Source organism: Theropithecus gelada, chromosome 1 (genome assembly GCF_003255815.1).
Source record: "Theropithecus gelada isolate Dixy chromosome 1, Tgel_1.0, whole genome shotgun sequence".
Classification (NCBI taxonomy): domain Eukaryota; kingdom Metazoa; phylum Chordata; class Mammalia; order Primates; family Cercopithecidae; genus Theropithecus; species Theropithecus gelada.
The window spans coordinates 162,920,533-162,947,766 of NC_037668.1; the positions used below are offsets into that span (position 1 = coordinate 162,920,533).

The 27,234-nt window shown below is 46.3% G+C and overlaps 1 protein-coding gene across 3 annotated transcripts in view; it reads left to right on the forward strand.

Moving 5' to 3' along the window:
* The first annotated feature begins 4,490 nt into the window (after positions 1 to 4,490).
* KDM5B (lysine demethylase 5B) overlaps positions 4,491 to 27,234 on the forward strand; it is an 87,606-nt gene continuing 64,862 nt past the window's right edge. For 2 of the 3 annotated variants that reach the window (XM_025382855.1, XM_025382841.1), the window contains exon 1: positions 5,327 to 5,854. In XM_025382855.1, the coding sequence (XP_025238640.1) occupies positions 5,651 to 5,854 (204 nt within the window). In that variant the 5' untranslated portion in view covers positions 5,327 to 5,650. Of the gene's footprint in view, positions 5,855 to 27,234 lie in introns of all 3 variants that reach the window. The other variant, XM_025382848.1, reaches the window with a different exon arrangement.

A 27,234-nucleotide genomic window follows, 5' to 3' on the forward strand; every position in this document is an offset into this window, starting at 1 on the left:
AGGTCCATTGTAAGTCACAAAATCAACTTAATGAGTTTCAACCAGCATATGTAAGTCCATCACTATATAAAGGTAATATTGTTTTGTGAAACTTTTGTTGCTGTTGCTATGTAAACAAAAATACTGGAGATTAGTCAAAGTTTGAAGCCACTGTAGTCTAGAGGGGAGAGTGGATCAATGTTGGCAGATTAAGGGGCAGCTGGTGGTGAGATCTGAGATGAGGCTTCTGTGTCCTTTTTCCTCAGCTTTAGAAAAGTCAGTTTGGTGTTTTGGGAAGATCAAAGATAGGTACTAGGATAACATTCTTTTCCTAGCTCTGCTATTACTGTCTGACTTTTGGCTAATTAACCTTTCTGAGTCTCAATTTCTCCATCTGAAAAATGGTAACACTAATACCACTCATTTCACAGGGCTGATGTGCTCAGTAGACTATGATTTCCACCTGGCTAATGGTCGTCTTATTCATGTTACTACGGTGTTTCTAGTGGTTCTCATGTCCCTGCTTCCTGCCAGGAAAGAGGAAAAAGGGAAATCACCTGTAACATTTAGTGTGTCAGATGCTGTGCTGGGCACTCAGCATGATTTGGTTGAACATGGAATTCCAAATTCCCAGTTACAATTGGGAATTTACAGTGGTGGTCTGTAAAGTGCTGACACAGTGTTGCAGCAGTTTTCATTCTATTGTAAGACTTTCATCCAAGATGCAGGCAATTCCAAACATTCCAGCTATCCACGGCCATTGAGCATGCTGCCAGGGGCCCCTCAGCCCAGAGACCCAAATTAGGGGTGCTGGTGGTGCCACTGAGGGATGAACAGGGAACATGAGTTTCCCTCTAATCCTTATAGCTTCTCTAAGCAGCTCACAGGATTGCTCCTTGGGAGTCCAGGGCTTCTAAAGTTGCCCAACCGGAATGGGAAGAAACAAGCCCTGAAGCCCTGGTGTGGCTAACTCTGCCCTTCCCAATCCCTGTGGGCAGGGCTGGCAGCACCGTGGGAATGTTCCACTTGTCAGCGACTGACCCCGACAAGGGTCTAGCCCTTTGAGCCCCACACCCAGGTAAACCAAAGCCCAAGACTGAGAGCGCAGTTACCCTGGATCTCAGTTGGGCTGGGTCATCAGAAAGGGATTCCAGGACAGGAGAGGAAGAGCAGATGGGAGGAGGAAGAGGCATTTATTAGTTACCAAGGTGGCTCTTAGGACCCAGACCCAGCTTCCCAAGGACAGAAACCCAGAAATGAGCGCCTGGTCAAGGTGTGAGCCATTCCCCAAGGGCAGCACCGACAGCTGGGGCTAGGGCAGAACAGGGAGCACCGAAGTCCCCCATAAGGGACCAGCTCAGCAGAAGACGATAGCATAGGAGGGGTTGCTGGTTCCTGGGAGTCAAGTAGGGCAGGGAATGGGGGAGGATGGGTTTATCTCACCCGTGGTGCCCACCCATCGTGGAGGCTCCATCAACACCGTTCTGAGCCTCCTTCCTGCTTCATGAGGTCAACCAGATTTTTCTCTTTGTCCAGCCCAAAGCTCCATCCACAGCCAATCGGAGCCACAGAAACTCAAGGCCATTTACCCTCCCTTTCAACAAATATTTGTGGAGCGTCTGCCACGTGCCTGGTGCCAAAGAGAGAGACATTACTCCTTCCCTCTAGAGGCTTACAATCTGGCAGGAGAGGAACATGTATGGGGAGAGTGCAGGGACACTGCGGAAAAAAGACAAATACTGAGTTATAAGTGTTGTAATGGGGGTAGTAATAAGACGTTGTGGGAATACACAAAATAAAACAAGAAGGCCAAATCGCAAGGGTTTGTGGGTTTCACAGGGGACATCTGACAGCAAACATTCCAGGGCACCTAGAGGTGGTGAGGAGAGAATGGCATTGGAGAAATAAGCTGAGATGGACTGCGCAGAGGACGAGGGAAAGCCGGTGCACTGGAGATTGGGGGAGACAAGAGGATCCACCAGGCTGGGAGGGGAAGGGTGGTGCTAGAAGAGTGGTGGTAGAAGCACGCGCGAAGGCCGGGCGCGGTGGCTCAAGCCTGTAATCCCAGCACTTTGGGAGGCCGAGACGGGCGGATCACGAGGTCAGGAGATCGAGACCATCCTGGCTGGCACGGTGAAACCCCGTCTCTACTAAAAAATACAAAAAACTAGCCGGGCGAGGTGGCGGACTCCTGTAGTCCCAGCTACTCGGGAGGCTGAGGCAGGAGAATGGCGTGAACCCGGGAGGCGGAGCTTGCAGTGAGCTGAGATCCGGCCACTGCACTCCAGCCTGGGTGGCAGAGCGAGACTCCGTCTCAAAAAAAAAAAAAAAAGAAGCACGCGCGAAGCAGAGACCGGAGGCCAGTGCGGAAGGGAGGCTCACGGACGACACCGGGAGCTCTGGAAAGTTGTCAGAGGCACCGAGGGGGTGGGGAGCGGGCCCTACACGTGTGCTACGTGCTGCGCCGGCCGCTGGGGAGCTCGGCCTGCCCCCCTCATCCCCGAACCCGGTCCCAGGGTAGTTGCACGGCGCCCAAGGGGAGGGGAGGGTGGAAGTCCCCCCAAGTTTGCAACCCGGCAGCGTGGTCTTCACAACGCAGCTACCGGAAGGAACGCGGCGAGCGCCTCATCACCAGGCGGGTGGATCTAGGGGTGAAGGCTGCAGATCTGGGGCGCAGGCTGGAGAGTGGGGTGCAGCCGGTTGGAGACGTGAGGTCTGGGAGCTGGATGGACCGGATGAGGATGGAGACACCTATGGATGTGTCCAAAGGATCTGGCGCTGCACAAATGAGGGCGGTTTGGGGGACGGAGGCCCGGGCGGGGGCGGAGTGTTGTCCAAGAGTAAGGAGGGGGTTCCTGGAGACGTGGCACTCGGAGCGGGGCTGGGTTCCGCTCAGGTCGCCTGGGCTGCAGCTCCGCTATGGCCTGGGAACCCGAACCTGACCCCGCCCAGACATCGCACCCAGCCCTCTGGGAGCTCCGGCCCCGGCACCTCCAGGCTGGGGTTGCCCAGGTCCGGCCTCTGGGGTGTCCAGCCGGCCCCAGACGAGACAATGCGGCCCGGGCCCCGCCCCCGGAGGCTGACGCGCCCGGCCGCCGGCCAATCAGCGCCCGTGGCTAGGCTCTTTAAAAAAAGAAGGGCCGGCGCGGTGTGGCTGTCAGCTGGGAGGGATCCCTCCGCCCATGTAAACATCATAAAGGGCAAGGGGAGCGTCTGCTGCGGGCGGGGGAGCGGCTGCCTTCCTGGAGAGTCCTCTCGGTCCCTAGGTTCCCCTCAAGACGCCGGCAACCGCCCCCTCCCTTAACGTCACACCGGGTCCGTTGGGAGCCAAACAGCTGCGGCCCGATCTGGGAGCAATAGAATCTCATCACTTAGGGTCACTACCGGAAATGGAGGAAGCGGGACTGGGAGACCTTGAGAGTTGGGAGCGAGAGGGAATAGTAGGACGCAGCTGAGAATTGGGAAAGATTTTCTTAGGCTTGTTCTTGCTGTCGATCTCAGTTAATAGTCATAACTCATGTAAGTCTAGAATTTGTCTCAAAGTTATGCCTACCTGGCTTGTAGGATGCAAACGTTAAGAGTGAAAATAGTCAACGCTCTCCCGAGAGGGCGCGTAACAAGACATAATATTCATCAAGACCCACAGAGGCACAGAATGCGCACCAAAGAGCCATCGACGATAAGAATTCTTCTACCCAACTTCTTTAGTATTATCAAATATTCAGTAAAGTTAAAAGAAATTTGCATCAAATTCCTCTATACCCACTACCTAGATTCTATCATAACTTGCCACATCGCATATCTATCTTGCACTGATAATTCTAATAGTGTGCTAGCTGTCCCCTGGGCTTGAGTCTCCATTGCAGTAGGGAGCAGGAAGAGGCTCCAGGTCCCAAAGCCCTAGAGATCTAAGAAAAGGACTACGTTCTCCCAGGACCACTGTGAACTCTTTCCGGGGTCAGGTACCTCTGGGAATAATTTGTAGAAGGGAAAGCGGTTGTCCTCTCCCCCCACGCCCATCCCCCCTTTTAATTGAAGACTTTTTAAGCATAAGAGATTTCCTTCCACTAGGTGAATCTGAAAGCAGAACTAAAATCTTGACAAGCAGTCCTTGCATACGTTTGGCACCTTTTTGGATGAAAGAGGTCATTTCAATGTTGACGTTCTACTTTTTGAACTTTCTCCCTTTTTCTGAGGCTGCTGGACACCACCCACCCCCCCCCGTCCCCCGTCCCCCGCCAAAAGGAAAAAAAAAAAGGCGCCTCAAAAGTGTTCATATCTCTTAAAGTTCGTTAACCTCGCTTTGCCTCCGTTGCCTGCTCTGCAAAATGAAGATAATATCGTACCTACTCAATATGGTGGTTGCGAAGACTCAGTGAGCTAACACATGCAGAGCGTTTAGAACAGTGCCTTACCCACAGTAGCATTAAATAGCGGCTATCACCCATATGCACATAACTCCCAGATTTATATCTCCAATTCTGATCTCGCCCCTTCTGATTTATGCCCTCCAGTCCGTTGAAGGATACCCCGTTGGGTATCTCTACCTGTTTGTACCAGAGACACCTCAAATTCAAAATGTCCAGAAATAAGCACAGCATCTTCTTCCCTTGAATAACTCGCCTTGTGTATATAATTGGGGTGAACGTCCCACCAATGCCAACCGGCTAGCATCTACTTAGGCAGATACGCCAGACATCTGAATCTTAATACCTCATCGTCCCCCCCAATCTGTCACTGTGTCCTAATTTTATTTCCTACCTTTGCATCCCTTCCTCATAATCATCAGTAATGATTAAGCCTTAAATTAAGCCCTATCATTTCTTGTCTGGATTATTTCAAGAGCCTTTTGCCCCTCTCAAGTCTGACCTTGTCATAGATTGTTATTTATTTTCCCTGCAACATCTCCACCTCCCAATAATCTCCATCACTTATTAGCCATGTGAATTTTGGCAAATTGCTTAATCTACCTATGCCTCACTTTCCTTATTGTAAAGTGGAAATAAGAGTACCTATCTCATAGGGTTGTGTGATTAATCATGCAATGCAGTTAGAACAGTGCCTAGGATACGAAAGTGACCAAAAGTGTTACGTTATTATTATTATTACTACTATTGCCTTCTCACGAACATGCTGTTTGTATGTTCAAGCTGTTATCTCTACTGGAAAATCCTTCTCCATTTCCAATACTCTTTCCAAAACCCCCTCCTGGGTTTTACTGCACCTACCACTGTGTACTGACATGATTGAATGATTGGCTTATGGGACTGATCCTTTCTACCAGACTTAACTTCTTCAGGGCAGGAACACTGATACATAGTAAATGGTCAATAAAAGTTGGCTCAACTGAAACCCTAAGGATAAACTCCATCCACAGCGGAAGGCGCTGCCCCTCCTAATTCGGGGGCGGGGCGGGGAGCTATGCGCGGAGGGTGGGTGGGTGGGGGTGGGGTGGGACTCTTTTTCCTCGCCGTGGCGGCGGAGGCGCACGGCGTGGGCTTGCGGCGAGACGTCGTCGTCGGAGGCTGAAAAAGCCCAAGGTGCTGCCGTTGCCCGTACAATTCGGACTTGCTGTCGCCAGAGCTTCGTCTGCACGGGTCTCGGACCGAGTGGAGCTCGCAGCCTCGGTCCCGGAGCCCACCCTCGCCTCGCCTTTGCCCAGCCTGCAGTGATGGAGCCGGCCACCGTGCTGCACCCGGGCCCGCGCCCGGCGCTGCCCCTCGGGGGCCCGGGCCCGCTGGGCGAGTTCCTGCCTCCCCCCGAGTGCCCAGTCTTCGAGCCCAGCTGGGAAGAGTTCGCGGACCCCTTCGCTTTCATCCACAAGATCCGGCCTATAGCCGAGCAGACTGGGATCTGTAAGGTGCGGCCGCCGCCGGTGAGTCACGCCAGCACCCCGGATCCAGCTCGTGGCTGGGGGAGGGAGCGGGGACGCGCGGGTCCGGGGAGGCCCGAGGCGCGGGGGGCGGGGAGCCGGTAGCCCCACCGGCCTCGTCAAGTTTGAGGCTGCCTAGAAGGTTGGAGTTGAGGCTGGGGGAGGAAGATGGGGGCTTCTCTAGGGTGGGAGATGAGTAGCGTGGGAGAACCGGGGACTTCGGCGGTGCCACGGGAGGGCCGGGTCGCCGCGGGGTTCGGGCGGCCGGGTCCAGAGGTTCGGGTTCGGTTCCGGATGGAGTGATGGCAGGAGCCGGGGGTGGTCGCGGGGGAGTTTCCTCACGTAGCCCGGCGGAGGCGCGGGCTGGAGGGAGGACTGTGGGCCCGGCGAGGCTCAGCAGGCTGGTCCTCGCCTCCGCTCCCGGGGTGCGGGGGTGTGTGATGGGGTGGGGTGGGGGTGGGGGACTTGCGAGTTGTCGTGCGAGGAGGAAAGTTTTCAATATGGCGGCGGGAGCCCCTGGTCCTTTGTGTGGTGGCGGCGTCGGCCCGGAGCGGCCCTCACCTGGGCGCCCCACCCTCCAGACCAGGGCACCCCTCCACCGCCTGGTCCCCGGGCCTCCAGGTGTCCCCCGGGCCGGGGTCAAGAAGGGGGCGGCCAGCGCTGGCTGGGGGCGGGGAGGAGCCGCAGGTCCGGCCCCGGAGCGGATGTGTTGTGGGGGGCGTTAGTGTCTGGGGGGACACTTTTGGGGCGGCGGGGGCAGGACAGGCGGTGGTGGGCCCCATGCCCGCCCGCGCTCCCGAAGGCTCACACACCCGGCTTCTTCTGGCTCAGCCGCTCGGCTCCCCGGGGAGGCCTGGGCTGTGCTGTTGGGGATGGGGTCGGGGCGAGGCGGTGTTTGTAGGGGAATGTCAGACGAAGAGACCTCCGAAGATTTCGTGCTCGTTTCCCCCGGCCCTCGGCCTCTGGGCGCTGAAAGGCAGTCACCCACCGCAGCCCTTGCAGCCCTGTCTACAGCGCCTCGGGCCTGGGGGCAGTGAGTGAGGGGTGGGTGTTGCTGAAACCATCCCCAACGGCTCCAACGTTCGCTAAGGAGAGGCCGGCCAACTCCTTCCCCCGTGGCCGGAACTGGGTGCGCTCGTACACCCCTGGTTTTTGCCCACCTTTCGGAAGGGTCTGAGTCCGAGTTGGCCTAAGCGGCGGTTGGACGGGCTGGGACCGTTGGGAAGGGGGTTTAACTGCCTTTCCTACTGTTTAAGAATCTTCTCCCCACTCTCTTCCCCCACCCCCACTCCTAAGTGGAGGAAGACCCCTTCCCACCCCTTTCTCCCTTAAGCTTGCTCTTTGTAATGCGATTTTGAGTTGTAGGGATTCTGTTTGTAATCATTATGTTTTGGAAAGCTGTTTTCAGGGAGATCCCTGAAAATAAGGCTTCTTATCCTAACTCTTCCCCGCCCCAAATTAAAACATGGACACCTACTTTAGTTTTTCTTAAGCAAGTTTGAAAAGGGAGATGAACTATATGCTTCAGAAAATAACTAGCCAGCGAATATGAGGGAAATGTTTGAAAATAGATCCATTTCTTACAGCGAAGTGGGCAAGGTTGATTCTTGCTGCTTAAGGGAAGTACGTTTCTCTTAGTGCAAAGAGGCCTGCAGAAGTTATAACAGGGCTGGTTAGAGCCAAGGTTTTAATTCTTGAATAATAGGTCATGTTTCACACTGTAGTAATGTGGCTTTATGTCACATGCTAGAAGGGGTGAATATGAATATCGCACATTTGCATTAATGGGATTTTATTCAGAAATTGGGTAACTTGACTAAGTTGTTAGTAACCAAAATGTGGGGAGTCAGATTCCTGGGAGGTGTCCTCCATGTTGGTATTGTGGTATACCAGGGCTGGGGTAAATCCTTTATCTTGCTTTCTTGTTCTTTGCCTTTTAGAGGGCCCTTTTCCTGAAAAGATAGTGTTGCTCTGGTTAGGCTTGGCTACCCATTTCCTCATCTTGGCTAGAATATTAATGGTAATCTTTGCAAAATGTGTGATCGAATTGCCTTTTCCCCCCTCTGAATGTCAGACAGACATGATGGCCACCATTTTGTATTGAGAGTACTACATAGTACAGCCTGAGGAAAGGGGTTAAAGAGGCACCAATAATCTACAAATACAACCAGTGCTGTTTTGGAGACCTCCTTTGTGTGGAGGGGGCTTGCTTCGTCCTTTGTTTAACAAACTCCTATGCCAAATGGAAAGAGTTTGAGAGTATTTGTTGTTGATATAACCACAAAAAGGGAAATCTTTCCAGAAGTTGTAGCTCTTGAAGAGGGGTCTTGTTGGAACAAAGGCTTCTTAAGAGATGTAAACAGTCTTTGTTTTAGAAACTGTTTTGTTTTTAGGAAAGCTAACTGTGAACAAGTGGTTTCTTTTCATATAGTTGATATGTAGCAACAAAAAAACACTTCAAGAGGTGTGAAATATTTTCCATGGTCATATATGTAATGTCTGTATTTCTGGATGATTTTTGTTCACTGAGTTTTTGGAACACAAATGGTTATATTAGAAGGGGAACTGGGACTATTGATATTTTACTTGTTAGAAGGTAAGGAGAAGTATAAAACATTTCTGTCTCCTTTTGTTCTTACCTTTGTATCTTTACCAGTGGTACTTAATATAGCTTCAGTTTATAGCTGCTTTCTCAGTGAGACTCCCAAAACTGCTTGGCTTCTGAAAACCTTAGAGTGCTTATATTATTTTGTATATGGCAGCTTAGGGGTTCTCAGAAATTTGAAAATATACTAAGATAAATGTGAGAAAACGTAATTAAGTCAAGAAGATTATACTTCAATTCTGAGTTTGAAGTTTAACAGACACCTTTGTTTCAAATTATATCAACTACATAGGATAACCAGGTTTGTTTTCTGGGCCAAGACCTTAAATTTACAATTAATACGGTTTCTGGTTTTGTCACCTTTAAAATGCAAATTTTAATTTCCTCCTTGATACTGTACTTAGATGTCTGTTTAAGGACAAATCATGTTTTTCCATATCACTTTGTGGTATTTGGAGATTAATAATTTTAAGGGTGTAACTATTAGGCAGAAAAATAGTTGGCTGCTCAGTGAATACTTTTTTGTCTCCCAAATTTTGATAGGAATATAGTTATGGCTTTAGTAACTTATTTTCTTGCTTTCAGATGTCATGTCTCACATTTGGCCATAGATAGATTCCACAAGTTTCTTTTCTTTTTCTTTTTCGTTTTTTTGAGACGGAGTTTTGCTCTTGTTGCCCAGGCCTGATGTGCAATGGTGCGATGTCGGCTCACTGTAATTTTTCCCTCCCGGGTTCAAGTGATTCTCTTGCCTCAGCCTTCGTGAGTAGCTGGGATTACAGGCATGTACCACCACGCCCAGCTAATTTTGTATGTTTAGTAGAGACAGGGTTTCTCCATGTTAGTCAGGCTGGTCTTGAACTCCTGACCTCAGGTGATCCACCCGCCTTGGTCTCCCAAAGTGCTGGGATTACAGGTGTGAGTCACCGTGCCCGGCCTAGATTCCACAAATTTCTTCTTTGTGTCCAGAGAAGGTTTAAATCAAACCCAAGGGCACAAGAGACAAAATTTTTTTCAGGTTTAACTCCTTGTGGTTACTAGTTTGATTCCTTCATCTTTATAGCCAAGTGTAAAACTGCCCTTAAATGTTTTAATACAGTCAGCATCTTTTTTTTTTTTTTTTTTTTGAGACGGAGTCTTGCTCTGTGGCGCAGGCTGGAGTGCAGTGGCGCTATCTCGTCTCACTGCAAGCTCCGCCTCCCGGGTTCACGCCATTCTCCTGCCTCAGCCTCCCGAGGAGCTGGGACTACAGGCACCCGCCACTACGCCCGGCTAATTTTTTGTATTAGTAGAGACGGGGTTTCACCGTGTTAGCCAGGATGGTCCCCATCTCCTGACCTCGTGATCCACCCGCCTTGGCCTCCCAAAGTGCTGGGATTACAGGCGTGAGCCACCGCGCCCGGCCACAGTCAGCATCTTTTATTGAGTGAGCCTATTGGTTCCACTCCTAGAGAAGAGGGAGGAACTTACACACTTTGTATGGTAGAAGTGTTAATGATATGGAGCTCATTTACTCCCTTTCCAGCGTATCATTCTCCCTAATTTGGAGTTTGATTAACTTAGACCTAACCCTCTCTGGGTTTTCCCTATTTCTTTGGTGTCACGAAATCTTTCCCTACTTGTGGTATCTTTGGCTACTTTAAACCTTCAACGTTTGGAGAAGAGGCTTATCAGTGGAAACATCCTTGAGCAAGGGAACAACTTGTAACTACTTAAAAAAAATAACCCTTTTATTGAAATATACCACAGAGTTCACCCATTTATGATGTGCAATTCAGTGGTTTTTGATATTTTCACAGAGTTGTACAACCATCACCACAATCAATTGTAGAACATTTTCATCGCCCTCAAAAGAAACCCTGAACTCACTTGTAACTACTTTTAAAGACAAATTTAGGACTATAATGCCCAGGATAAAAACTTGATAGGAGGTTGGATTAAGTCTTACAGTTCCAGGCCACAAATGTCTACCTTTTTTTTTTGAGATGGAGTTTTACTCCTGTCGCCCAGGCTGGAGTGCTGTGGCGCAACATCTGCCTCCCGGGTTCAAGCGGTTCTCCTGCCTCAGCCTCCTGAGAGCTAGGGTTATAGGCGTGCGCCACCACGCCCGGCTAATTTTGTATTTTTAGTAGAGATGGGGTTTCACCGTGTTGGTCAGTCTGGTCTTGAATTCCTGACCTCAGTTGATCTACCCACCTTGGCCTCCCAAAGTGCTGGGATTACAGGAGTGAGCCACCGTACCCAGGCCACAAATGTCTACCTTAAAGCAAAAACAAACTTCATTTATTGTAGTTATTGAATGGGTGTTTAGCTAAATTTGACTTTGCCAGTGGTAAATTGGGCACATTAGTAACCACAAACATATCTACCCAGTTGTAATTCGTAGTGAACTAATAAACAAAACTTGTAGAATTTAAGAATGTAATGTGAATGATATTGCAAATATGAGTCAGCTAAAGATTTGAGTCCCCACCCCCACTGGAAAAATTTCCTTCCCTTCTTAAGATTATAGGGTATTGTTTTAAACATGCAATCTAAACTTTTAAAAGAGTGAAATGGGTAGAGAATTACCTTTGAAAAGCGTTAATATACTTCTCTATTAAAAGCCAGGGCTTGAAATCTCCCTTTTTTAAAAAAAATCTAACTCTGTCACCCAGGCTGGCATGCAGTGTTTCAATCAAGGCTCACTGCAGCTTCCACTTCTTGGGCTCAAGTGCTCCTCTCTCCTCAGCCTCTAATAAATTGTAGGGATGGGGTTTCTCAGTATGTTGCCCAGGCTTATCTTGAACTCCTGGCTTCAAGCAGTTCTCCCGCTTTGGTCTCCCAAAGTGCTGGGATTACAGGCCTGAGCCAGTGCACCTGGCCTGAATTATTTTGTTGAGACACTGATAAGAAAAGTTAAAAGAAAATTATTAACCCTTAATTTTATTCTTTCTCTGTTTCTAGGGTAATTTTCTTTATGACCTGTTGGCCTAGACTTAGAGTATTGGAGTATGTCAGGTTGATAGATTAGTGAAAAATGTGTTTATTGGTTTACTTTTTTTTTTTTTTTTTGAGACGGAGTCTCGCTCTGTCGCCCGGGCTGGAGTGCAGTGGCCGGATCTCAGCTCACTGCAAACTCCGCCTCCCGGGTTCACGCCATTCTCCGGCCTCAGCCTCCCGAGTAGCTGGGACTACAGACGCCCGCCACCTCGCCCGGCTAGTTTTTTGTATTTCTTAATAGAGACGGGGTTTCACCATGTTAGCCAGGATGGTCTCGATCTCCTGACCTCGTGATCCGCCCGTCTCGGCCTCCCAAAGTGCTGGGATTACAGGCTTGAGCCACCGCGCCCGGCCTTATTGGTTTACATTTATAAGTGGGTAGAAATCAGCCAGTGGAGGAATTTTCTCTTAGGTAAAAAAATACGGGGTTGAGCGTAGTGGCTCATGTCTGTAATCCCAGCACTTTTGGGAGGCCAAGATGGGCATATTGCTTGAGGTCGGGAGTTTGAGATCAGCCTGGCCAACATAGCAAAACTCTGTCTCTACTAAAAATACAAAAATTAGCTGGGCATGGTGGTGGGGGCCTGCAATCCCAGCTACTCGGGTGGCTGAGGCAGGAGAATCGCTTGAACCTGGGAGGCAGAGGTTCCAGTGAGCTGAGATCACTCCATTGCACTCCAACCTGGGCGACAGGCTCAAAAAAGAAAACAAACAAAAAAACCCAAAACAACAACAAAAAAAGGTGTAAACTATTCGATTTAAAAAAATCGAACCCTGTTTAAATACTGTAATGGGACCTTTTTGTAGACTTTTGTAACCTTTCATTGTTGCCTTAATTGAACCCCATTAAGGTTGGCTATAGAAAAGAATAAGGGAAAGCCCATGCTCCTAAAATGAATGTGCTAATTAGGTCTCTGGTGTTCAGGGTTTTTGAAGTCTTATGCGTATACTTCTTTCCAAATGTCATCTATAGGTTTGAAAAACTGCTAACCTAGGAGTACCTTGCTTTCATCCTTGGACAGTCCTCTCAGCTTCATTTGTGTTGAGATTGCCGTGCAATTTTTTTTTTTCCTCTAAGAGAATTAGGTGTTCTCTAATATAGCTATTATAGTACAGATTATTGCCAGCCTCAAAAAAAAAAAAAAAAAAAAAAAGAGAAAAAGATGGAATGAAGGTTGGGAACTGGGGGGCTACACATTCTCAAATTTAAGTTTGGGTCTCTTGAAGGGGACTCAACAGAGGCATACCGACAAGTTCCTTTGGGGTGAGTGGGTGGGTGAGTTAATACCTTGGGAAAGCCATATTCTTGGGCTGCAGCCATTGACTTTTGATTATTTAAAGTTTGAGATACTAATAACTGGATTTATAAAATCCAGATTGTGAGAAACTTGTTTTAGACATAAGAATTGTATGCAATTGAGAAGTATTTCTTAAATATTTCTACTGCTGTGTCCTTGCATGGGATTAAAGAGGGAAATTAAATGAAAATTTAATTTTAAATAAAAATTAAATGAAAAATTAAATTGTATACCTCCACAAATTCCGTCCAGAAATGTTTCTTTTTCTATTATTATTAGATGAATTCTTTGGTGAATTTGCTTTTTACAACCAAGTTTATAAACCAGATTAATGAAGAAAAGATATCTCTGGGACAGTGAGGCATTTCGGTTCCATAATTGTAGGATGTTTGGAACAAAGATGCAGAATTTGACTGAATGCATTCTTTTAAGTCCTCTTCCCCACACCATGATTTAAGACACTCAAACCTTTAACTGTAGACCATCCTTCTTAAAGCACCATCAGCATATATCTTTACACATGGCCTTAGAGTCATCCCATGTGTGCTACTGCTTCTTTTTTTAAAGCATTTAAGCTTTCTTTCGGATATAAAAACTAATCATTTTGTTCTGCTAGACCCATCACTTACAGGGAGTAAATTAAAACATTTTATTATGAAAAATGTCGAGAATACACAAAAGTGTAAAGAATAGTTACTTTAGCTATTTTCCTGGATAGAAGAGCCTAAAGTGGAGTAGCAGCATTGGAGTTGAAAGAATACTAGGGATCTTCATTTGTAAAGAACAGCTTGGCTTAGCTTTTGTCCTATTCAGGTTATAAGTGACATTTCGGCAATTAGGAGTGAGCTTTGTAGCCTTTAGTCAGTGATGGTCATTTTGCCCAATTAGGTTGGGGATAGTGTTTCTCAGTTTTAGTCAGTGGCTTTGTTGCTTTGTTACACATTTGTTGGGACATGTCAAGTAACTTGACCAGCTGCAGGTCTGTTGGCACATGGAGGTGTGGGAGTTGGTTGGTGGGTGAGGTTGTCTCTGCTAACATCACTTCATTCTTTATCTGTTCATTTTCATATTGGCCAGACTTTATCTCAGCTTTTCCTTTCTTGGGAAGGGGCCTTCTGGTCAGAGTGGGTATTTTGCCTGACAAAACAGAGTTGACATCAGTAGTAACGAAGAAATAGAATGACGTTCTAGCCAGGCATGGTGGCTTTCACTTGTAATCCCAGCACTTTGGGAGGCTCCAGGCAGGAGGATCACTTGAGATCAAGAGTTTGAGATCAGCCTGGGAAGCACAGTGAGACTCTGTCTCTACAAAAGACAAAAAATTAACTGGGAATGGTGCCGTGCACCTGTAGTCCCAGCTACTCAGGAGGCTGAGGTGGGAGGATGGCTTGAACTCAGAAGTTCCGGGTTGTGGTGAGCCCTGATCATGCCGCTGCACTCCAGCCTGGGCAACGGAGCAAGACTTTGTTTCAAAAACAAACAAAACAAAATGGCTGGATGCGGTGGCTCACGCCTGTAATCTCAGCACTTTGGGAGACTGAGGTGGGCGGATCATGAGGTCAAGAGATTGAGACCATCCTGGCCAACATGGTGAAACGCTGTCTCTACTAAAAGTACAAAAATTATCTGGGCGTGGTGGTACGCGCCTGTAGTCCTAAGTTACTTGGGAGGCTGAGGCAGGAGAATCCAGGAGGACCTGAACCCAGGAGGTGGAGGATGCAGTGAGTCAATATCGCGCCACTGCACTGCAGCTTGGTGACAGAGCGAGACTCCGTCTCAAAAAACAAAAACAAAACAAAAGTCCCTTTCTGGAAAAGACGTTTTAGGGAAATGAGAATTTGAAGAGTCTAATGAATTTCTTCTTAGATTATTAGGTTCAATTTAAAAATTAGGTCATTGGAAAATATTTTCTATTAATATCCCTTAAAATCTAAAGAGTTCTCCCTGCTTCCCTGAAATAATAACTTTATTTCTCAGATAGGAGATGCCACCAGGCAGAAGGTCACATAATGACCTTTTAGAACTTGTTGATTTCATTTCACATGGCAATCTCTTGTAACATGCTGTGAAATTTAACTATTATTTTGCAGGGATAAAAATGAGGTTTATCGAGGGGACTGTGTGTATATATATATTTGTCATAGTTTTTTCTTTTTTTTTAATTACTTTTTTTTTTTGAGACGGAGTTTCGCACTTGTCGCCCAGTGTGGAGTGCAGTGTGGCGTGATCTCGGCTCATTGCAGCCTCTGCCTCCCAGGTTCAAGTAATTCTCCTGCCTCAGCCTCCCTAGTGGCTGGGATTACAGGCATGTGCCACCACGCCTGGCTAATTTTGTATTTTTAGTAGAGACGAGGTTTCTCCATGTTGGTCAGGCTGGTCTGGAACTCCCGACCTCAGGTGATCCGCCCGCCTCCGCCTCCCAAAGTGCTGGGATTACAGGCATGAGCCACCGTGCCCGGCTTAAAATTACTTTTCAAAAGCCAGTTCCTCTATTATGTAAAAGAGGACAGGAGGGATATTTTCTAGATTTAAAAAAATAGGTGGGTAGAGTCTTCAGTTTAGTTACATCATGACCGTGGACAAAGTCATTTTACTGCAACGTATGCTTATCATCTGCTCTAAGGGGATCTGACACTGACCTAGGGCTGCTGTCCAGACTAATTAATTGATGGATTGCAAGGAGCTTAAATCTCAAAGCTTTATTTGCTCATTGCTAAGAAGAGTCTGGGGACAGATTTAGTGAGGCAAGAGTTAGTGCCAAATACACATCCCTCATTTTCCCATATAGTGAAGGGATTTCCCCTTACCCCCCCCGGGGACAGAGTCTTGCTTTGTTGCCCAGGCTGGAGTGCAGTGGTGCATTCATAGCTCATTGCAGCCTTGACCTCATGGGCTCAAGCCGTCCTCTCACCGCAGCCTCCTGAATAGCTGGGACCACAGGTACATGCCACCACACCCAGAATTATTATTTTTAGGGACAGGGTCTTGCTATGTTGCCCAGGCTGGTTCGAACTTCTGGCCTTAAGCCATCCTCCCGCCTCAGCTTCCCAAAGTGCTGGGACTACAGGCATGAGCCACTGCACCTGGCTGTGAAGGGACTCTTTTCTTTTTTTCTTGTTCTGTTGCCCAAACTGTAATGCAGTGGCGCAATCACAGCTCCCCGCAGCCTCGAACTCCTGGGCTCAAGTGATCTCACTTCAGCCCCCCATTTAGTTGAGATTACAGGCACACACCACCATGCCTGGCTAATTTTTCAAATTTTTTTGTAGAGATGGTGTCTCACTATGTTAGCCAGGCTGGCCATGAAGGGGTGTCTTAAAAGTGAAACTTGAAAAGGCACCCCCCCCTGCCCCGTTGCCCCCCACCCCCCCAAAAAAGGGCAAAAACCCATCATCAAAACGAGGGTATAGCCAGCACAGTGGCTCACACCTGTAATCCCAGCACTTGCGGAGGCACAGGTGGGAGGATTGCTTGAGCACAGGAATTTGAGACCAGCGTGGGCAACACAGCAGACCCTATCTGTACAAAAACCAATTGAGGCCGGGCGCGGTGGCTCAAGCCTGTAATCCCAGCACTTTGGGAGGCTGAGACGGGCGGATCACGAGGTCAGGAGATCGAGACCATCCTGGCTGACACGGTGAAACCCTGTCTCTACTAAAAAATACAAAAAAAACTTAGCCGGGCGAGGTGGCGGGCGCCTGTAGTCCCAGCTACTCGGGAGGCTGAGGCAGGAGAATGGCGTAAACCCAGGAGGCGGAGCTTGCAGTGAGCTGAGATCCGGCCAGTGCACTCCAGCCTGGGCGACAGAGCGAGACTCCGTCTCAAAAAAAAAAAAAAAAAAAAAAAAAAAAAAAAAAAAAAACCAATTGAACAAAAAAACCCCTAGAATATGTAGACTATAATTCTTCTATTGGTTTAGATGAAGCTTTTCTGTCCCTGAATCTTTATTTATTTTTTTTGAGACAGGGTCTCACTATGTTGCCAGGCTGGAGTGCAGCATGATGGAATCTTGGCTTACTGCAACCTCCGCCTTCTGGGCTCAAGCCATCCTTCCACCTCAGCCTCCCGAGTAGCTGGGACTACAGGTGCATACCATCATGCCCAGCTAGTTTTTTTGTTTATTTTAATAGAAACAGGGTTCACCATGTTGCCTAGGCTGGAGAGCTTGAACTCCTGAGCTCAAACAGTCTGCCCACCTAGGCCTTACAAAGTACTGGGACTATAGGCACAAGCCACCACACCCGGCCTGTCCCTAAACAGATTAATGAGATTAATTTTTTTTTTAAGGTAGAGCTGTTAAAAATTATTTCAGAAAATTTGCAGATGTATTCGTGTGTCTTATGTAGTGTGTGTATATAGGCAGGAGTTTAGTTTGGTGAGATTTGTGTTAAGAAGGGTTTACAGTGATTTAAATTTCCCCTAATACAGGATGACTGTGACGTTGTGGAAGCCATGCAAATAGAAGGATATTGTACTTACTAACATAATTTAAATAATCTCAATTCGTGTCTGACAGGAGGGGTCAATAGTTGAAGTCTAGTAATTTTGCAATTATCCTACTTGTAAAGTGGGGAGAAAAGTAGGAGTGGCAGGAAAAATGTTTATCTAGATCTTTTAAGAAAATATTTTAGGATAAGAGCTACCATCATATTTTATTCTTTTATTTATTTATTTATTGAGGTTAATTGTATTTAGACTTAGGGAATTAACAAAGGAGGGATGGGACTAGACCAGGTCCCAGGATTTCTTGGCTCCTTGGGGCAGGCCCAGCTACAGCAAGCACAGAGGGAAACACAGGGGAGGGGCAGATAGCAGATTTGGTCTTGAACTTGGAGGGTGGGAAATTGATGATCCCCACGATGGAGGCAGCAGGAAGAAACTATGTCTGAGGAAGGTCTGGGCTGCCCAGAGGGGCAGCTTACCCTTGGGCCCCTGGGGCTATGGACCAGCAGGAGGGGAAACAAGGATCATCCCCTCAGGGCTGAGGAAAAGGCACTTGATTCAGTCCCTCCTCCCCTCTTTCCCCATCCATTGGAGAGATGGGAGTCCTTGCCTCCTTGCCCTTTGAATGGCCCAGATGCTGGTCCTGATTGAGTCTCTTTAAGAAGCTTTTGCTGAAGTGGTGATTGTGATAGCATAGGAGGGGATAGCCTTAATGATCCAAGGGAGGAAGCCTGCAAAGAGCCCTCTGATGCCTGACTTGGCACAGATCTACCTCTGAGCAACCAGGTAGAGTCCACATCCAGGGGTGTCACTCCCACAGCTTCCATCACTCCCAGTGTGGCCCGGTGTTGAGTCTTCACCACGACAAAGGTTAGAGTCAGCACTGTAGCCACCATCCTCATGATGCTGCCAGCTGCAAAGCTGACACTCATGGTTGTCATGGGACCATGGAGGTCCTTTGGCATGAGCCCATTCAGCCAGCTCTTCACTAGCTCCTAGTTGAACCAGTACAGGGCTGAGAAGGGCACATCTCAAAGGATAGTGGGGTCCCGGCACAGCCACAGTGAGCACCAACCACTCTAAGCCACCGGAGCTCAAACTACAGGTATCAGCACATAGTATAACATATGCTGAACCTGCCTTTGTCTGCATAAGCTCCAGGGCACTGATAATTGCAGTGATAGTGCCCGGGTGGGCCAGCACACCAGCTACCAGGTTATGTAGAGGTAAGGGCTCAGCCACACAGGAAGGCCTTGAGTTGGTTGTAGGCAGTGAAGTAGTTGGTGGTAGCTGGCACAGCCATCACCAGCGTGGCTGGGAGGCCACTCCACAGGTCCTAGTGCCCTTGTGCCTCAAAATCTTCACAGAGGCATCCATGGTGCCAGTGAAGCTGGTAGGGTCTTAAAACCAGGTGGCACAGCAGGGACCATTTGGTCATAGGTACAGAGGCTCCAGGATATCATTGTAGTTCATGATTGGAGAGAGGAGGGCAGCTTGGCATAAGAGAGGCTCTGAAGTCTGGAGGAAGGTGTCAGCTCACTGACCACCAGCAGGCACTGAGACTGGAAATGGAACTTCCACTATGTCTAGGGGTGTCATGAGGAAGCAGGTGACCACAGCCCTTGAAACCTGAGACCACCATTTGTTGGAGGGAGCTAATGCCCCCAGAGTCCTAGTCCGTCATCTTGTAGCTTCAGTCCTGGCTCTAGACTGGTGCTTGTGTAGTGTGAGGCTGGTCAGGCCCATTCCAGCTCTGGCCTCACCTTGCATCAAGACTGGCTCCCTGTATTTTACTCCCTATATTTTATTATTTACCAACAATTAGACAATCTTATTTTTTAAAAAAGCTAATTAGGACCCCTATATAATCATATAAACTTAAATTTCCCAGTTTTTAATTCAAATATATCTTCCGTTATTGGACCTCATAACTTTGGCTCTTAGGTAGACCCAGGTAGAGAGTAGTCCCCCTTTTTTTTTTTTTTGAGATGGAGTCTTGCACTTTGTCGCCCAGGTTCAAGTGCAGTGGTGTGATCTCAGCTCACTGCAACCTCTGCCTCCAGGTTCAAGTGATTCTCCTGCCTCAGCCTCCTGAGTAGGTGGGATTACAGGGACGTGTCATCACGCCCAGCTAATTTTTGTATTTTTAATAGAGATGGGGTTTCACTGTGTTAGCCAGGCTGGTCTCAACTCCTGACCTCAGATGATCCGTCTGCCTCAGCCTCCCAAAGTGCTGAGATTGCAGGTGTGAGCCACTCGCCCAGCCTCTAGTAGTCTCCTCTTAACTGCAGAAAGGAAAACCACAGATAGAATTTGTCAACTGCTTTTGGGCCGGGCGTGGTGGCTCAGGCCTGTAATCCCAGCACTTTGGGAGGCTGAGGCGGGCAGATCACAAGGTCAGGAGATCGAGACCATCCTGGCTAACACGGTGAAACCCCGTCTCTACTAAAAAATACAAAAAATAAGCCGGGCGTGGTGGCAGGCGCCTGTAGTCCCAGCTCCTTGGGAGGCTGAGGCAGGAGAATGGCGTGAACCCGGGAGGCGGAGCTTGCAGTGAGCCGAGATTGCGCCACTGCACTCCAGCCTGGGCGACAGAGCGAGACCCTGTCTCAAAAAAAAAAAAAAAGAATTTGTCAACTGCTGTCCAAAATAGGTGAGGACAATATAGTAAGATATTTTGAGAGAAAGACTACATTCATGTAACTTTTATTTATTTATTTTATTATTTAGTTTTTGGAGACAGAGTCTCACTCTGTCCCCCAGGCTGGAGTGCAGTAGCGCAATCTTGGCTCACTGCAATCTCCACCTCCCGGGTTCAAGTGATTCTCATGCCTCAGCCTCTTGAGTAGCTGGGACTGCAGGCACCTGCTACCACGCCCGGCTAATTTTTGTATTTTTAGTAGAGATGGGAGTTTTACCATGTTGGCCAGGCTGGTCTCGAACTCCTGACCTCAAGTGATCTGCCCGCCTCAGCCTTCTGCATTTCTGGGATTACAGGTGTGAGTCACCACACCAGGCCCCATGTAACTTTTATTACAGTGCATTGTTTGTTACTGTTAATCTCTTACTGTGCCTAATTTATAAATTTTATAGATATGTATGTGTAGGAAAAAACATAGTATATATAGGGTTTAGTACTTCCTATCCATGGTTTCAGGCATCCACTGGGGGTCTTGGAATGTATTCTTCCAGATAAGGGTGGGGACTACCATATACTATATTTCTACTGTGACTTTAATGTGGATTTTTTGGTCTTGAATCAGTCACTTAATACTGCTTTCTAAATGTATTAAGACACTCCCCAATGGTACATGTACCATTTAAAATTGTCAAATGCTTAGGTATTTTAGTTAGGAGCAGACAGCTAGGCTAAGATTTCTTTTCCCAGCTATGTACTTTATGTGCTCTTAGGCAGAGTTTTGTGCATTCTTGAGTTGATTTTTGCCATCTCACTGGCTTGACCAAATTGTAATGTTCAGAGAACTAAAGCCTAAACTTAGTGTGTTTCAAGCACTTGATTGGAACTTTTCATTAAGTACATTTTCTTATGGGGCATACATACTACAGGCTACAGATACTGAAACATTATAATATTACTCTAATCACATAACCCCAGAAACAAAGAACAAATCCCTATCAAGCCCACATAATTACAAGGTCTTTAAGGCAGGATCCTCCCAATTTTCTGTGACTATACCAACTCATCATTTGGTGATATTTAAACCAGATGGTAATATCTCATCCTTGCCAGGCTTTAACTTGGAAGAGATGAGAGGTAGGAGCTCTTAGGATTTGTATTCTGTTATCTTTTTATTTATGGGACAGTGGGGAAAGGGGTGGATATAAGAAAAGTTTATACAGTGAAATTTGAGTATTGCTTCCACTTTGTAAAATTCCAGATCTTTAAAATTTTCCCTGTGTCAGAGAGGCTTTCATTCAATATGATGCATTTGGACAAATTGAGAACAGCCACCAAATTTTCCAGTGGGAGGCTGGCTTCAGGGATTTGTGGTAGAGTATGGGTTTGGGGTTTTTAAAAATTGTACTTGGTAGCAGCCTATTCTTCTGGGTTCCTCTATAACTACTATTTTTCTCTGGTATCTTTGTGGCTTTTCCCATCTTCCATTTCTAAAATGTATTTTTGATTTATAGAATATATAGTTGCTCATCAAGATTTTTTTGACAAGAACAAAGCTTAGAATTTGATTTAGGATTCTAAGATAATTTGGTTTTGATGGGTGACATTAGCCAGCTAGGAAATGAAATCTTCAAGATAATAGAGATTTTGTGGAAAGAATACTAGAGTAGGAACCAAAATGTTGGGTTTCTGGCATGTGTTCCATTATTTCCATGTTATCCTTGAGCTCCTAACCTTAAGGAGGGTCATGACTATTTTCAGAGCTTTATTCTATTAATCTGCCTATAAAATGGGCAGACTAAAATATCAGCCCTTCTTTACATAGTGAGGCCTAAAGAGGTAAGGAATCTTGCCCAAATCCTGGTGGAGCCAGGATTTGAACTTTAGTGGTGCAGGTCCTCAGTTACTGCTCTTAACTACTGTATTGCCTCTAATATAACCATAGTAATGATATAATTGTGATTTCATGAGATGATTAATGGGAATTATGAATCTATTAATTTTTGTTTATATACTTTCTATCCTGGTAGGTTCAGCAAAACAAAACCAAAAACAAAATACTTGTTGGTTTTTGCTGCTAAGGCAGATCCATTTTATAGAAAAGAAAACAAACTGAGCTTGAGAGAAGTGACTTGCCTAAGGTGACACAGCCTTGAAAGCACAAATTGAATGTTGCAAACCATGACTCTTTATTCCCAAGTTCAGTGTTCTTCTAATTTAATATATAATGGCTCCCTTCATAGATCGAGATACTAGCCTGCTTCTCTCTTTCATCTCCCCTTACAGTCTTTTTTTGACCGTGGTCTTCTCTCTCTTCCTTCTGGCCACCCAAACTTAAATGCATTAATAATAATAGTATGCTGCATGTATACAGTTATCAAAGTACCATTTAGATTTGTGTATTTTATCTACTTATCAGTATTTATGAGCTTAGCCCATTCATATACTGTTAGTTTGTTGGCTCATTCATATGTAAACTCGTGGCTCATCAACTCCAGTGACCACTCAGCTTCACATAGGAAGAGTATTTAGGACTCGGGGCTCCCTATATAAATGTACTTCTGCCTCCCATCAAAGTCATTCTGGGGTTCATCCCAGAATTACTTAATTAGAATCTCATTTGGGCCTAAGTGTTTGAATTTTAAAAAGCTCCTCTGGAAGCTCTGCTAGGTTTGAGACCCACTGGTTTAGGTAATTTCATGACAGGTTTAGGCAGCTAACATAAGGAATTCTCAAAAAAACACAAAATCTAAAAACCAAAATCCCCCAAAATATAGAAAACAAAATAAAAAGAAAAAAAGAAAAAAATAAGGAATTATCTTACCTGTTGACTTCAAATTAATCAGAAATTTCTTAGTTCTACTATGGAAAACTGGGCAATTCTTTTTATCAACTCTGTTGAATGAAGGAATGAATTGAGTCCTTGGAGTTGGTTGTGGTCTCAATTCAGTACTTATTATTGATATGTCAGTAAGTGCATTGTGTTAAAGTCCTAGGTGGCTCATGCCTGTAATCTCAGCACTTTGGGAGGCTTAGACGAAGTTAGTAGTTCGAGACTAGCCTGGCCAATATGGTGAAGCTCTGTCTCTACTAAAAATATAAAAATTAGCTGGGCATGCTGGCATGCACCTGTAATCCCAGCTACTCGGGAGGCTGAGGCAGAAGAATTGCTTGAATCTGGGAGGCGGAGGTTGCAGTGAGCCGAGATCACGCCACTGCACTCCAGCCTGTGTGACAGAGTGAGACTCCATCTCAAATAAATAAATAAATTTGAAAAATAAATAAAGGAACTCATAATTGACTGGTCAGAAGGATTAGCAAGTATGATGTATGCAAGGAATAGAAGTTATATACCGAGTGGTTGAAGGTTGGGGGATATGGAGGTGGATGAGAGGGAGCTGTCTGGGAAGGCTTTGCTTCACTTGGATTAGAGTAGGGTTGCAGGAGGAAATAGGTGTGTAAAATGAGAATGAGGGTCATGACATCCCCCTACAAAACAACAATATTCAAGGAAGGAAGAGAATTTGGTTGGAGGTACCAGGAAATGTGTTGTTAGGAAGCTAAGGAGAAAATAGTAAGTTCATTGTTAGTATTTCAGACTTAGGTGGCTTAATGGTGATATTTCTGAAGTCTCAACTCTAGACACAGCTGTAAAACTCTGGAAGAGTAGATACTTACAGTTTTTATAGAGTATATCCCATTGATACCAGGCAGCCATTCAAATGAAAACCAGTTTTGTCAGGCTGCAGCTTCCTCATATTTTAGGCTAAAGTGGGTTATCTTTCAAATCAAATTTATTTTGGACCATGGCAATACATTTGAAAGAAATAAAGCATTTGATAATACCAGCATGCTACTACAGTCACACAGCATAGTCTGAAATATATCATAGGGTAAGTTTCTTTTAAGATCTTTTGACGTACTTATCTACCATCCTAAATTGAGCGTGCTATGTATTATTAGTGCATCCTTATCTCTTTAACGTGGGAGATCTAACCTTGAAGCTTGGTCAGTATCTTAGTTCATTTGTGTGAATATAACTATATCTGAGACTGGGTAATTTATAAATAATAGAAATTTACTTCTTGCAGTACTAGAGACTGGGAACTCTAAGATCAAGGCACTGTCAGGTTTGATGTCTTGTGCTGGCCAGGTCTCCACTTTCAAGATGGTGCCTTGACTGGTATGTGGAAGGGCAAAAGGGGCCTAGGATGTAGGTTCCTGCAACTCTTTTATTTATTTTTATTTTTATATTTATTTATATTATTATTTTTTCTTTGAGACAGAGTCTCACTCTGCCACCCAGGCTGGAGTTGAGTGGCTCGATCTGGGCTCACTGCAATGTCTGCCTCCCGGGTTCAAGCAGTTCTCCTGCCTCAGCCTCCTGAGTAGCTGGAATTACAGGCGTGTGCCACCATGCCCAGCTAATTTTTGTATTTTTAGTAGAGACGGGGTTCTGCCATGTTGACCACTCTGGTCTCGAACTCTTGACCTCAAGTGATCTGCCCACCTCGGCCTCCCAAAGTGCTGGGATTACAGGCGTGAGCCACAGTGCCTGGCCTAATTTTTGTGTTAAATATGTTTTGTAGGGATGAGATTTTGCCACGTTGCCCAGGCTGGTCTCAAACATCCAGGCTCAAGCAATCCACTTGGTTGGCCTCCCAAAGTGCTGGGGTTACAAGCGTGAGCCACTGCACTTGGCCTACCATTCATTCATTCATTCATTCATTTGACAGAGTTTCACTCTTGTTGCCCAGGCTGGAGTGCGATGGCGTGTGATGTTGGCTTACCGCAACCTCCGCCTCCCGGGTTCAAGAGATTCTCCTGCCTCAGCCTCCTGAGTAGCTGGGATTACAGTTGCATGCCACCATGCCCAGATAATTTTTTGTATTTTTAGTAGAAACAGGATTTCTCCATGTTGGTCAGGCTGGTCTTGAACCCTCCACCTCAGGTGACCCGCCCGCTTCAGCCTCCCAAAGTGCTGGGATTAGAGGCATGAGCCACCGCACCCAACCTTATTATTATTTTTTAGAGATAAGGTCTTGCTGTGTTGCCCAAGCTGGAACGTAGTGGCGCTATTGTAGCTTACTGCAGTAGACGGGACTACAGGCATGTGCCAGTATGTCTGGATAATGTTTTAACATTTTGTAGAGATGGTATCTCTCACTGTGTTGCTCAGGCTTGCTCCTCACTCTCTCACTGTCTGTCTTCAGCCTCCCAGGTAGCTGGAACTACAGGTGCATGCTGCCATGCCTCGCTAATTAAAAATAAAATTATTTTTGTAGGGTCCCGCCGTAGTGCTTAGGCTGGTCTTGAATTTGTCTTCAATTACTTTCCTTTCCCTTCCCCTTTCTCCTCCCCTCCCCTTTCTCCTCCCCTCCCTCTCACCTTCCCATCCCCTTCCTTAACTTTCCCATTACCCTCTCCCTTGCCTTCCTTTCCTCCTCCCCTACCTTCCCCCTCCCTTCCCCCTTCCCTCTCCCCTCCTTTTCCTCCCCTTCCCTTTTTTCCTTCCCCTCACCTCCCCTTCCCTTCCCCTCCCCTTCCCCATTTCCCTTCCCTTCCCTTCCCTTTCTCTTTTTCTCTTTCTCTTCCCTATCCTTTCCCTTTCCCCTTTCCTTTCCTTTTCTGTTTCCTTTCCCCTTTCCCTTTCCCTTTCCTATGGAGTCTCGCTCTGTCACCCAGGCTAGAGTGCAGTGGCACCATCTCAGCTCACTTGTCTCTGCTTACTTTGCAACCTCTGCCTCCTGGACTCAAGTGATTATCATGTCTCAGCCTCCTCAGTAGCTGGGATTACAGGCGCCCACCACTGTGTCCTGCTAATTTTTGTATTTTCAGTAGAGACGGGGTTTCGCCATGTTGGTCAGGCTGGTCTTGAACTCCTGACCTCAAGTGATCCACCTGCCTTGGCCTCCCAAAGTGCTGGGCTTACAGACATGATGAGCCACTGTGCCCGGCCCTTCTTTCTTTTTTTAATACAATTGCAAATGTGTCATCTTTAGATGGGATATTGACACAACAAAAATTTTACCATCTTGCAGTATTTTTTGAGGCTCAGACTGATTTTTAGTCTCACTTCTGTTCGTTTCCTGACCCTGCTGTTGAATCTTCAGGAGTGACCAGTTTATAAAGGACTAAAGGTGCGTCTGTTTACAGATTTAATGAGGCTTTAAAGTTAGGGTGTGGGATATTTAAGCTTCCCCTGCCCTTAGTGCCCAGGTAGGTTTGGGTGTTGCTTAGGCAAGATTGGGGGCAGAGTCCAATCTCTTTCCTAAATCCTTTCCCCCTGACAGACAAATCATTTTTGGAATCTTTTTAAGTATATAATATTTTCTTAACCTTGGCAGCCTCAGTTTTCTGCCAGAAATTTTTTCTTCCTTGGATTCTAGGTATGGAAAAAACACAATGAAAGCTAGTTACTAAAGAACCTCCTTGAAAAAACTGTGAAATTATGTATACTTGAGTACAGCATGGCTTGGTATAGGCATGCTGAAGTAATATGTGCACCAGTTATAATTGATGTAGGGGGAAGGATCTGAAATTTCTTCTGATCCCATTCAGTGACTGAAGTATCATAAAATGTCTGTGAATGACATGAAAGAAATAATGTTTTCCTGTTTAGAGGACTTACAAATACAGATTATTATTATTGCTAAGTTTTATTAAAAGTGGTGAAAGAGGAATTTAATGTGACTAATGCTTAAAAAGTAAATAGCACGGTATATCCCTTTATTACTACTATATTTTTATTTACTAATATTCCTTAGAAACAGTGCTTTGCATTCCCAAGTATTTAATATTCAGAAGCTAAAATAACCTTTGAAACAAGTTCTTTAAAACTGATAGCTTTCACCATGACCTATCTGTAAAAGTTATACTTTTAATATAAGTTCTCATTCCTTGGTATTTATTTTTAATAATGACTATTAAAAAAGTCCACATGATTTGCGTTGGTATTTTCAGGGTCTTTTTGGTGATAGGACTTTAGGGAAGACTGGGTTGACCCAGGTATAACTTTTCTAAAAATGTTGACATTGTAAAAATAGGTGGTCAATAAATCACTATTAGTGAATGGAGAATACACTTGAGGGGCTGTGTTTTAAATCTGGATGGAAGGAGTTGTTTGGAAGGACAGATTGTATGGGGTGATCTGCAGGGCGTCCAGTAGGACAGTTATTTCCAGGGTGTGGGCCGAGAACCCTTGGAGGGTTCCCAAGACCCTTTCAGTGGATCCAAGAAAACTCCCCCCTTTGAGCTAAATATCTGTGGGAGGCCAGATTTATTTCACATACTTTTTTTTTTTTTTTTTTTTTTTTTTGGCGGGGGGTCCCCTCTTTCCCCCCGGCTGGGGTGGGGTGGGCGGGTTCCCCGCCCCCGCAACCTCCCCCCCCCCGGGTTCCCCCCCTTGCTCCCCCCT